This window comes from Panthera pardus, unplaced genomic scaffold (assembly GCF_024362965.1).
Source record: "Panthera pardus isolate Hobbes unplaced genomic scaffold, ASM2436296v1 HiC_scaffold_18, whole genome shotgun sequence".
NCBI classification, from domain to species: domain Eukaryota; kingdom Metazoa; phylum Chordata; class Mammalia; order Carnivora; family Felidae; genus Panthera; species Panthera pardus.
In genome coordinates this window covers 5092518-5104594 of record NW_026526743.1, presented here as the reverse complement: position 1 = coordinate 5104594, position 12077 = coordinate 5092518, and the positions used below count along the sequence as shown (strand labels likewise).

Genomic DNA, 12077 nt, shown 5'->3' with positions numbered 1-12077 from the left:
AAAAGAGAGAGAACCTCAGAGGCAGATAAAGTGCAAGGGTTAGAGACACAGAAAAAGGCGGGGGGGGGGGGGGGGTACTGAGAGACAGACGCGGAGGCACACAGAGAGACGGAAATCCTAAGGTGGGGGAGGATGTGAGGTGGCCGCGGGGGGCGGGATGTGTGATGGGGGGAGACACCCAAAAACAGATACTTGGTGGACGCTTTATATTGAGAGATTTCTCAGAAAGATTTAGAGGGACGCAAAAACAGAGAAAGAAGGCTGTAAGAGTTTGGAAAAAAAACAAAAACAAAAAAACAGAGACACGGGTGGGAAAGCTATAAGGCGGGGACAGAGAGAAGCGGAAGGAGTATAAGGCATGGAAAATAAAGAAAAATCCTGGCGCCAAGAAGAGCGCCCAGAGCAGGTCAGAAGCACGAATGCAAGGCTGGGGGGCAGGGGCTGCAGGTCGAGGTGGCCCAGCCCCGCGGAGACCCCTCCCCATTCCCCGGGCCAGGGAATTAGGGAGTGGCCTTTGGGACTGGGTGGGGGGGGGGTGCTCTGGAGGTGGAGGTGGGGGGCAGGCAGGAGGAGTGATTGCTGAGGCCTGACGGGGCGCCTCACTACCTGGGAATGCGCCCCGGGGATCAGTGGGTGGTTATAACCCAGGCCGGGTGCCCGGAGCCCAGGAGGAGGCGCGGAAGGACGGCGCAGGCCTGAGAAGTCTGTGGCTGAGCTGGGAGCCGGTTCCCCACCCCCTACCAGGGGGGACGCTCTCTTGGCAGGTGAGGCCTGGGGAAGACCACTGGGAGGGAGAGGTGTCTGCCTCTGGCTCTGGGCTTGGATGCACCCCCACTCTCTCTATCCTCCCTCCTTGCCCAACTGGAGAGGGCTGGATGTCTGCTCCTCTGAAGTCTGTAGCTCTTGGGGGATTGGAAGGCAATGTCCTTGTGGTTCCTCTCTGCCCTGGGAAATGGGACAGGGAAGAAAGGGACGTGAGGTAAGGGCTCCCAGAATCACCTGGGCCACCCTGCCCTCTGTCCTTCCCACCAGGTCCAAGTGGCCATGGCTACAGCAGGACCCCCCACGACGTGGATGGTCGGTGCCCTGATCACGGCTCTGATTCTGGGGGTGAGAGGTAACCAGAACCCCTGTGTGTGCCTGTTGGCAAACTCTGGGTGGGGCTGTGGGTGACTCTCTGAGTGACATTGGAGTGTTTGTCCCAGGGAGACTCTGTGGGTATGGCTCCAGGACTGGGTGACTAGGAGTCGGTGTCCGTATTTGTGATCAAGTGATTGTGTGTGGCTGTGTGCCTGTCACCGTGTGTATGGGTGGGTGGGGGGGTGAGGAGGGGACCTTTTCCCATATCAAGTGACTGCCTGTGACAGGTGCATTACCCTGGAGGCTGTGTGTGTGTGTGTGTGACTGTGTGACTGGGTGTGTGTGCATATAGGATCACGTGTGGCTCAGTGTCTGTGCGGGTGCTTGTATGCACGTTATGTGTGTGACTGTGTATGACTGCAGGGATCTGGGGCTCTTGTCCCTGTGTCACCAGATTGCAGGTAACAAACGTGCTTGTTACCATGAAATGTGTGGCCAGGTACTTGCAGATAGCCGTTTGTGATCGTGTGATTGTGGCTGAGTGCAAGAATACGGGTGGCTATATTTGGGTTGTGTGACCGCCTGGGGTTCTATGGGTGCGTGTCTGTGACTGTGTGTTTATAGGGGGCTGTGTGACGGCACAGCTGTGTGGGTGGAGTTTCCATTCCTGCCTTAATAGAAGTGGCTGTCACTAGGAGGCAGTGGCTGTGTGCGGGTGGCTGATGCCAGGTCACTTGCACTGTCCCATGCTGGTTTACTGAGTGTGATATTGTCACCAGGCCAACGTGCCTGTGGGCAGAAGTGCATGTGGTGGTCTCTACATAGATGTATACGTGCATTCGTATCACTGAGACGCTGGGTGGGTGCATGAGGTCTCGTGAGGCGTTTACCGAGTGCGCGTACCTGGGAAGTGTGTGTACCATGAGACGGAGCTGTGCCTGTAGCCATCCCGGGGGAGACCACGCGTGCGCGTGTGTGTGTGTGTGCGTGCGCCTATTGGTGACAGCCGTTGTGCGCATGTTTCTTGGAGTGTGTGCATAAATGAAGGCGGCACCAGTGCCTGGCATCTCTGGGTCATTGGCAAGAATGTGAACAACTAAACAGACTATGGGGGACTGGCGATGGAATGAGGTATCCGTGTCTGTCTGTGGGGGGGGGGGACGGTATTGGCAGGAGGATTCAGGAGGTACGTTCGTGTTTGAGAAGGCAAAAAATCTGGCCTACTCTCTGCCACCACCCGGCGCCTCTAGCTGAGCACTTTCCTGGTTCTGCTCCCCCAACTCTCGCTCCGCCCAGGGGCTCTGACTCTGCCCCCTTTCCTCAACCGCGCTGCTAGTCCAGGCTTTATCCATAGTCAGGGTCCCCTTGGGCGGCGCAAGCCAGGCCCCACCTGGATGGCTCTCCCTCCTTTTGGCCAGGTTCCACTTCCGGTCCTGTCTGCAGCCCTTAGAGCCCAGCCCCTACCTCCTCGCCCAAGTCAGGGCTCTTTAAGAGACCCTGGCCTCTCCAGCTGCCCCCTCCAGGCCTGACCCCACTTCCTGAGCCCAGGTCTTACCCTTAAAGCCCTGGTCACCGGTCCATTCCCCAGGCTCCACCCGCTGAGCCTTGGCTCGGCCTCTGGGGTCGTCCAACTTGACCCTCCCTGGCCCCGCCCACAAAGCTCTAGCCACTCCCAGGAATCTTGAGGTGCAGTCAGAGTCCAGTAAACCACCTGATCCTGGACTCCGTCCTTGAGCTCTAAGCCTTGCCCCTCATCAGAGATTTCACCCTTAGACTCCAGCCTTCGCCCCTAAAGCCCCGGGCCCGCCCCTCAGTGTAAGGGCCCTTCGGAAGTCAGACGACCTCTGGCTGGCCCCGCCTCTTGGCTCAAAGGCCCACCCTCTGCGCCCAAGCCCCGCCCCGTCCCCAAACCCCGCCCATTTTCTGCCCCTAGAGCCTGTTCTTGCAAACGATGTTACCTCTTGCGACAACCCCTCTGACGCCGGCACGCGGCCCTCTGGGAGCACGCGGGACCTTGGAGCTGGGGCCCAGGAGGACACCAGGGCAGACGAAGGCAGCAGCAGCCGCATCGTGAACGGGACCGACTGCGAGAAGCTCGGCCAGCCTTGGCAGGGTGCACTGTTGATGCATCCCAACCAGCTGTACTGTGGGGCCGTGCTGGTGCATCCGCAGTGGCTACTCACAGCCGCCCACTGCCGGAAGCAGTGAGTGGGGCTCTAAGAGCAGGACTGGACAGGGCAGGGGGCAGGGGTGGGGGCATGGAGATGAGGGTCCGGCGGGGATGACGAAGGGGTACAGTTGAGATGGGACTAAGGATGGAGATGGGGGGCAGAGGGCTGAGGCTGGAGAAAGGATCGTGGCGGGGGTGGGAGTTGGGCGCGCGTTGGGTTTGGGGTGGGTGCATATGCTGAGTGGTTTGGAATGGAGATGTGATTCAGAGTGGCTTTAGAGTTTGGGAGGAGGTGGGGCGCAGATACATGGGGTTAGGATGGGGCTGAGTGTAGGGTTGGGATTAGAGTTATGGGGAGTTTTGGAGGCGGTTGGGTTTGAGGTTGGGGTGGTTAGATCGTGTTGGGGATGCACATGTGGTGGTTTCTGTGTACAGAAAGGATTCCGGTTGGGGATGGGATGGGTGGAGTCGGGGATGGGACTAGATTTGGGATGTGCTTGAAACTGGATAAAAGCATAGGGTTCGGGGTTGTTGGTAATCTGCACCGTCTTCCTTAGATTTTTCAGAATCCGTCTCGGCCACCATTCCCTGTCACCCGTTTATGAATCTGGGCAGCAGATGTTCCAGGGGATCAAATCCATCCCCCATCCTGGCTACTCCCATCCCGGCCACTCCAATGACCTCATGCTCATCAAACTGAACAGAAGAATCCGTGAAACTCAGTATGTTAAGCCCATCAACATCTCCTCCCGGTGTCCGTCTGCTGGAACCAGATGCTTGGTATCTGGCTGGGGAACAACCAGCAGCCCCAGCAGTGAGTGTCCAGGCCCCTCTCGACCCCACCCCTGCCTGCCTTCTCCCCCTCTCTGTCTCTGAGCACTGCCCCTCCCCGTCTTTCTCACTGCTCACTGTGGCCCTACTCTGTGTGTCTCTGACAGTTAAATTCCCCAAGGTTCTCCAGTGCTTGAACATCACCGTGCTAAGTATCGACAGGTGCAAGGAGGCCTATCCAAGACAGATAGATTCCACAATGTTCTGTGCTGGTGACAAGGCTGGCAGAGACTCCTGCCAGGTAAGGCTTGAGATTTCTGCATTTGCTCAGCAAATACACAGCAAGTGCCAACTCTGTAACCTGAAACCTTGCTAAGTGCTGGGAACCCAGCCCTGTCCAGTAGAAATATGTGAGTCACACATGTAACTTCAAATTTTCTAGTAGCTGCATTTTATTTATTATTTTTTCACATTTATTTTTGAGAGGCAGAGACAGAGAATGAGCAGGGGAGGGGGCAGAGAGACAGAGAGAGAGAAAGGGAGACACAGAATCCAGAGCAGGCTCCAGGCTCTGAGCTGTCAGAGGCTGACACAGGGCTCGAACCCACGAACCGTGAGATCATGACCTGAGCTGAAGTCGGATGCTTAACCCACTGAGCCACCCAGGTGCCCCTATAGTAGCTACATTTTAAAAAGAAACAGGTAAACTTAGCTATTTTAATAATAAATTCTGTTTAACCCCATGTATCCCAAGCACCATGATTTAAAAATGTAGAAAATATAAAACATTTATAAATGAGATTTTTTACATTCTTTTTTAAAAAGTTTATTTTTATTTTGAGAGAGAGAGAAAAAGAGCACATGGGAGGGACAGAAAGAGCTACCGTATTAGACAGCACTCACTGGCCTAGAGGGAGAGATCAAGTCTGCTTTGTATGGTTAGGCAGGTTGTGCACTGCAGATATCACATCTAAGGGGGCACCCTTCACGTAATAGATACCAGTTTTGTCTATTTGTTTTGGCAAATTTCAGGCAGATGGCAGTTACATATCTTGTCTCCACAAAATCTGTAGTATGAAAGTTTCCTGACAAATGCTAGTAAACTGCCTTGAGGAAGGAAAACAAAAACTTTCGCTAGGTATTTGAAAAAAGAGAATATTTAATACAGAGGCTTGATTGCAAACTTGTTGGAAGTTTGTTGGAGGGCAGAAAAGGTTAAAAAGAAAAAAAAAAACCTCCAATGGTTGGGCACCTGGCTGGCTCAGCTGGTACAGCATATGACTCTTGATCTCAGGGTCGTGAGTTCAAGCCCCACATTGGGCATAGAAATTGCTTAAAATAAAATAAAAAAATAAAATTATCTTTAAGCCCCAGCGGTCAAGAAACTGCATAACTAGGGTAATTTCAGAGAATTATAAGAACTGGGTAGGAAATAAAACATAGTTTTATGATAGCAAGTGATGAGGGACAATATTCAAAAGGGTGTTTGGGGAGCATCTGGCTGTCTCAGTCGGAAGAGCGACTCTTGATCTGGGGGTTGTGAGTTCAAGCCCCACACTGGGTGTAGAGATTACTTAAATAAATATACTTTTAAAATTTTTTAATGTTTATTTATTATTTATTTATTTTGAGGGAGAGAGAGAGAGAGAGGCAGAGAGAGAATCCAAACAGGCTCTGCACTGTCAGCACCGAGCCCAGTGCGGGGGCTCGATCTCACAAACCACTGTGAGATGATGACCTGAACAGAAATCAAGAGTTGGACATTTAGCCGGCTGAGCCACCCAGGTGCCCCAATATACATATATATTTATTTACTTATAAAAGAATGGTTAGGAGGGCCTCCTCGAAGAGTTGGGTAGAGGCTGAATGACACGAAGGACTCAGTCTTGCAAAGGCTAAGAGTAAGAAAAGCATGTGCAAAGGTCCTGCAGCAGGGAAGAGTCTGGCTGATTCAAAGGACAGAAAAAGCCAGAACGTTTGGGACACTGAGGGAGGGTGCAGTAGGAGTTGAGCCTGGAGAGATGGGTGGGGGCAAATATTCAACAAATACTCCTTGATCTCCAATACAGAACTTCTTTATGTCCTCATGGAAGCTCTATCCTTTGAGGATGACAGAAATTAAAATTATACTGTTGCAGGGATCAGGAGCCTTCCCTGTATTCAGGCCCTCAACGGTTCTAGAGGGATATAAATTCAGGTGTTCCCTGCCACAGGATGTACACTTCAGTAACACTGGCAATTAGTAAGCACATCGTCCTATTCTGATGGCTGGGCAACCCCCTCCCCGCCCCCCCACCCCCCCCCCCCTCACAAAAAGAATTTTACAAACCTGACAATTGCAGCAACTTCCCAATATCATCTCTGTCCCCACATAACATGGAAACACGTATCTGGAGAGAGAGAGGGATTTTTATCAGAAGAAAACACATCTAATCCACAGGTCAGCATTTAAAATCACTGTAGCTTTTCTGGAGCCCCGTTTAGCACTTTGTTTTTCATTCTGCAGACCTCAAGTAGCTTTTCATACCAGCGTGTGGTCAGGGTGTGGCCCCTGGGAGCAAAAAGTAACAACACTAATACTATCATAATAATAGCAGCTAATCTCAGACCCCGCTTTATGTCGTTTATGTACATCGATGAGCTCATTAACTCACTTAGCCATTATTGATAGCTCTGTTTTACAGAGGAAAAAGCAAGCTCAGAGCAGTGAGCTAACTGCCTCTCAAAGGAAACTCTGCAGGGATATTAAGCAACATATAATGAAAACAATTAATCTGCAAGAAAGTTGAAAGTTAGAGGTTCACAGGCAGCCAGGCTCTTTTGCCTTGAAACAGTGTCTGCTAACAAAGAAAGAAGCCAGGCTCTGGATTTCTTTATACTGGATACCAGTATTTTGCATAAGCACTCATAAGAAATGGCAGTAGAGAGTGGTATTATTATAGGAGAGGAATTGCTGGAGCTGTGGGGAGTTAAACACAGGCAACCCACGGAAGTGGTTCTCAACCTACCCCCAGACCCACCCCAGGGGACACATGGCAGAGCTTGTTCATATTTTTGGTTGTCACAGCTGTCCCCTGGGGAGGAAGGGGGTTACTGGCATCTAGTGCATAGAGGTCAGGGATGCTGCTGAACACCTTACAATGCCCAGGACGGTCAGCACAGCAAAGAATAATCTGGCCCCGACGTCAGTGGTGCCCAGGATGAGAAAGCTTCATCCGAGGGCTGAGAACTGCCTCTCTGCAAAGGTGAGGTGTGTAAGAACAAGGTGGATTGCTGCAAGGGCAGGAGAAGAGTGAGGAAGGGAAAGGAAGGCATGTCCAGTAGGAGAAATACAATAATGGAAGGTTGGAAAAGAGAAACAGAAATAGGGACAGGGAGACCCAGTGAGGGCGACACAGGTGGGGGTTGGGTAGAGAGGGGCAAACAGAACTTCTAAGGTTTGGATTTACAGTGATATGTTAACATTCTCTCCCCCTCTCTCCTTCCCTCTCTCTCACCTACGTCTCCGTCACCTCTCTACTTTTTCCGCCTCTGTGTCTCTATCTCTTGCCACCCTGGCCTTTCTTCACCTGTGTGTCTCCCTGTCTCCACCTGTCCACATCTCTGTCTGTGAGCACCTTTCTCCTCCACAGGGTGATTCTGGGGGGCCTGTGGTTTGCAATGGCTCCCTACAGGGCCTCGTGTCCTGGGGAGACTTTCCCTGTGCCCAGCCCAACAGACCCGGCGTCTACACCAACCTCTGCCAATTCACCAAGTGGATCCAGGACACCATCCAGTCCAACTCATGAGGCATCCCAGGACTGGGCATTCTGGTGTGCCCCATCCTCTGCGGTCCTCACTCTTGCAGGGACCATGACACTCCCTCCAGACCCCTGTTCCCTAACAGGGATTAGCAATCTCAATCTCTCCAGCCCCTCCAAGTCTCCTGGAATCAGGGTCCCCCTTCCCCAACAGTGGGCTGATGCTGTCTCTCCATTCAGGTCCTAGAGACAGTTCCCAGAATGACCAATGTGAGGGCTGCACCTCAGTCTCCCCGGTGCTTCCTTCCTCAGACCCAGAGGCCGTCCCTGCTCTGCAGCTGTGACCCAAATCTGGTCCCAGAAATAAAGCATCTGAGGAGAAGTGGACTCTTGTGTGGTGTCCCGCACTCACTGAATGACCGGGCAGCCAGAAACAAGTCACTTCTGTCCACACCGCTGTGTTTGCTCTATTGGGTTATTTCAGTTGCAAGAAGCAGAGATCTGCTCAAGCCGCTCTGCGTTTTCTTCACAAATGCTGTTTGAGTGGGTATTTTGTGCCAGGAAGCTTCCAGATGCTGAGATTCCACAACAGGCAAAACAGAGAGCAACTTCCTGCCTCACGGAGCTCCCATTTTCACAGGGGAAGACAGACAGTAAAGAGATAGACAAATAAATTGTGTACTATAATAAGCATGTAAGTGATATGAATAGAATGAGCACAGAGTACAGGGAAAGAGGAGTGTTAGGAGGGTCCTTATAAGAAGGAGTTGTCGGTGGGGGGGGGGCAGTCAGAGTGAGAGATTAGAAGATGCTACAAGATGGTTCTGAAGATGAGGGAAAGGGAGAGGAGCCTAAGAATGTAGGTGGCAGTCCAACCGCTCTCTGTAAGCAAGCACAAGACGGGTGCCATGGTGCAAAATACGGACAAATAATACTGACATAATTGCAGATGACAGAGATAACTCAAAGTTGGGATGTTAGGGGGCAAAACGTAGAACAGAGCAGAATGCTAGCTGAGGGGCAATCTTGAGTATATTTTCCAAAATGATGTTGTTGGTCGATCTGCTCTTGGCAACAGGAAAAAATTCATAGTGCCTTGAATTAGTTAGGTTTTAACCTTGCGTACCAAGAAATCCAAGTAAGGGCTGTGAGGGCTCCAGTTCCACTTCTCTCTGCTTCTCTTGGTTCTCCTTGGTGTGTGGTTCCTCAAGATCAATGACAGCAGCGAGTGTCTTTTATTTCTAATGATTATTTTTGAGAGAGAGACAGAGCATGAGCAGGGGAGGGGCAGAGAGAGAAAGGGAGACACAGAATCTGAAGCAAGCTCCAGGCTCTGAGCTGTCAACACAGAGCCCGACACGGGACTTGAACTCACGGAGTGTGAGATCATGACCTGAGCTGAAGTCAAGCACTTAACCAAATGAGCCACCACGGGCCCCCAGAGAGTATCTTTCAGAGAAGGGTAACACTTCTCCAGAAACTGCCCCAGCAGAATTCCCTTCATTCTTATTGGTCAAAATTGGGTCACATGCCCTCTCCTAAACCAATCGCAGGCTAGAGGAAATGGATTAACATGGTTGATTTGCACCAATCAGGATTCATTTTCCGAGACTGAGCCCAGAATGTCCCCTGAGTAGTGGAGGCTTGAGGAAAGGAGCTGCTCCCTGAATAAAATGAAGATTCTCCTATCAAAGAAGAAGAGAAACATGGATGGTAGGTAAACAGCCAAGCGTGTCTCTTATAGGCGTCCTTTTAGCAATATTTTAAAATTAACTTTTCATTGAAGGATAATGTACAAACAGAAATGTGCCCTTTTCATGAGTATTATAAACTCGATGAATTTTCACAAAACAGAAGACATCCTTGTAACCAGCACCAAGATGGAGAAGCAGGATATGACAAGCTCCCCCAGAAGATCTAGGGGCCCCCTTGCAGTCACTACCCTTTGCCAAGTGCAGTGACCTCCTGACTTTTATCACCATCCATTGGTTTTGCCCACTTATAAACTTTGTATGAATAAATATAAATGTATTTTTATAGATTTATGGAAATATAATAAATGCATATAAATAAAATCACACAGTGCATTATCTTGTGTTTGGCTTGTTTTGCTCAGTCTTATATTTGTGTGTGGTTCACCCAGATTTTTGTCTATAGTTGTGGATGTCTCTTCATTATGGCACTGTTTACTTTTGTGTAAATGTACTCCAATTTATTTCCCCTTTTTACTATAAATGGACATCGGGTAGTTTCTAGTTTTTTCAACGGTTTAACAGAATTTTTAATGTTTATTTTTTTAAGAGAAAGAGAGACAGGGTGTGAGTGGGGGAGGGACAGAGAGAGAGAGGGAGACACAGAATCTGAAGCAGGCTTCAGGCTCCAGGCTCCGAGCTGTCAGCATAGAGCCCCATGCGGGGCTCGAACTCATGAACGGTGAAATCATGACCTGAGCCAAAGTCGCACACTCAACCGACTGAGCCACCCAGGCACCTCTCTTCAACAGTTTTAAAGGCAATACGCTGATCTAACACCTGCCAAAGCTATGGTGAAAAGTTTAGGAGAAGCACTGTGCTTGACTCCCCCGCCCCCTACCCTGTCCCCATGCTTCTTTCTCCTGATGGCACAGCCTGGAAGCATTCTGGGTCAGGTTTAGACTCAAGGTTGAGCAGGAGATCAGAAGGGAGGTGTGTGGGCCCGGAGGCAGAGACTGATGTGTTGTGATCTTGTCTGACTCAGCACAGGGCAGCCTGGGCAAAATTGAGATGTAGTTGTTGGATTACCACACAAACCCAACTATTACTCAGGGTGGCACGTAATCCGGATAAAGATGTTCTCCCTGCATGTGGGTGGCCAGGTGATCCAGTTTTAAGCACAAGATGTAAGCTGAAACCCAGTGGGTGGATTTCCCTGGGAAGTTTTTGTTTTGCTGATAAAAGGGTGGGTGTTATGTTTGGAACCTATCCCCTTCCCACCAAGAATGGGGATGCCCAGAGATGGATCAGCCACTTGGCACCACAAGGATAAAAGCCACGGGATAAAGACGACTGCAAGAAGCAAAAAGAAGCCTGCACTCTTGGTGACTTGCGTAAGCCCCTGCTCCAGGCACACACTCCCAACATCCGAACTTGAAACAAGAGAGGACAGAACCTCCAGCAGCTGTGCTACTCTAGTTGGTGTTAGGTATGCTGATACAGAGGAGTTGATGGGAGAAATGAAGTTTCTAGGAACAAAACCTGAGCTTAAGACATTGTGCAGATTTTCCTGGGCAGGATCAACTCTCTCTTCCTGAATGAGGATGTGCCTTTTTCAGTGTGAAGCCTGGCTCCAGAATCAGGAGGGAACAGATGTCTGCAAGTGGCTCCTGTCAAGGGTGGAGAGGACCAGTGTATTTCCTGCATGGTGATGTAAGTGGTAAGGAGAATAGGGCTGTGGTGGTGCAAGAAATAAGCTTCTTGCCTTACCAGATATTAAGACAGGCTGCAAAAATAAAATAATGTAGTTTTTCAAGTGTAGTGTTTAAAATAATAAATTAAAAAAAGTGTAGTGTTAGTGAGTGCAGGAGTAGACAAATGGCTCAGTGAGACAGAAGAGAGAGTTCAGAACTCAATATATTATATACTATATGGGAAGTTATAAAATATGGTAAAATAGCAATCCAAATTAATGGGAGGAAGATGGTAAGCATAGTAAATAGTGTCAGGAAAACTGGCTCAATGTGTGGAGAAAAATATACTTAGATATCTATCTAACACCACACACAAAGGTAGACTCAAGATGTATTAAAGGCCAATATGTGAAAGATACACTTACAAAGTAAACAGAAGAAAACTAAGGAGATTATCTTCAAATCTTTGTGACAAAGAACAACTTCTTAAGACTTGGAAAGTACAGATCATAGAACAGAACATCGATTAGTCTCATTATGTCAAAATTAAAAGTAGACTAAAATGGGCCATTAAAACATTTATCAGAATGGGAGAGGTTGGGGTGCCTGGGTGGCTCAGTCGGTTAAGCATCCAACTTCGGCTCAGATCATGATCTTGTGGTTCGTGAGTTCGAGCCCCATGTCAGGCTCTGTGCTGATGGCTCAGAGCCTGGAGCCTGCTTCAGATTCTGTGTCTCCCTCTCTCTCTGCCCCTCCCCTGTTCACACTCTGTCTTTCTCTGTCTCTCAAAAATGAATAAATATTAAAAAAATTAAAAATTAAAAAATAAAAGAACGGGAGAGGTCATTTGCAATATTCATAATGTACAAGGGACTAACACCTATAATATGCAAGAAGCACCTGTGAATTAAGAAAAGAGATGGGCACCCTT

At 49.6% G+C, this 12077-nt stretch overlaps 1 protein-coding gene across 1 annotated transcript; it reads left to right on the top strand.

Annotated features, from left to right (window-relative positions):
• Positions 1–633: 633 nt before the first annotated feature.
• Positions 634–8148, top strand: KLK5 (kallikrein related peptidase 5). Its single transcript, XM_019425514.2, has 6 exons — positions 634–764; positions 1033–1117; positions 3014–3284; positions 3808–4064; positions 4189–4322; positions 7654–8148. Exons 2-6 carry the CDS (start codon positions 1045–1047, stop codon positions 7807–7809), a joined length of 891 nt encoding a protein of 296 aa, XP_019281059.1. The 5' UTR covers positions 634–764; positions 1033–1044; the 3' UTR covers positions 7810–8148.
• The last annotated feature ends 3929 nt before the right edge of the window (positions 8149–12077 follow it).

What these genes read in the sequence shown, in the direction of transcription:
- KLK5 (XM_019425514.2), top strand. Translation starts at nt 1,045, where the DNA reads ATGGCTACAGCAGGACCCCCCACGACGTGGATGGTCGGTGCCCTGATC. An exon ending in AACAACCAGCAGCCCCAGCA is followed by an intron (nt 4,065 to 4,188) that starts GTGAGTGTCCAG and finishes TGTCTCTGACAG; the next exon opens with TTAAATTCCCCAAGGTTCTC. An exon ending in CTGGCAGAGACTCCTGCCAG is followed by an intron (nt 4,323 to 7,653) that starts GTAAGGCTTGAG and finishes TCTCCTCCACAG; the next exon opens with GGTGATTCTGGGGGGCCTGT.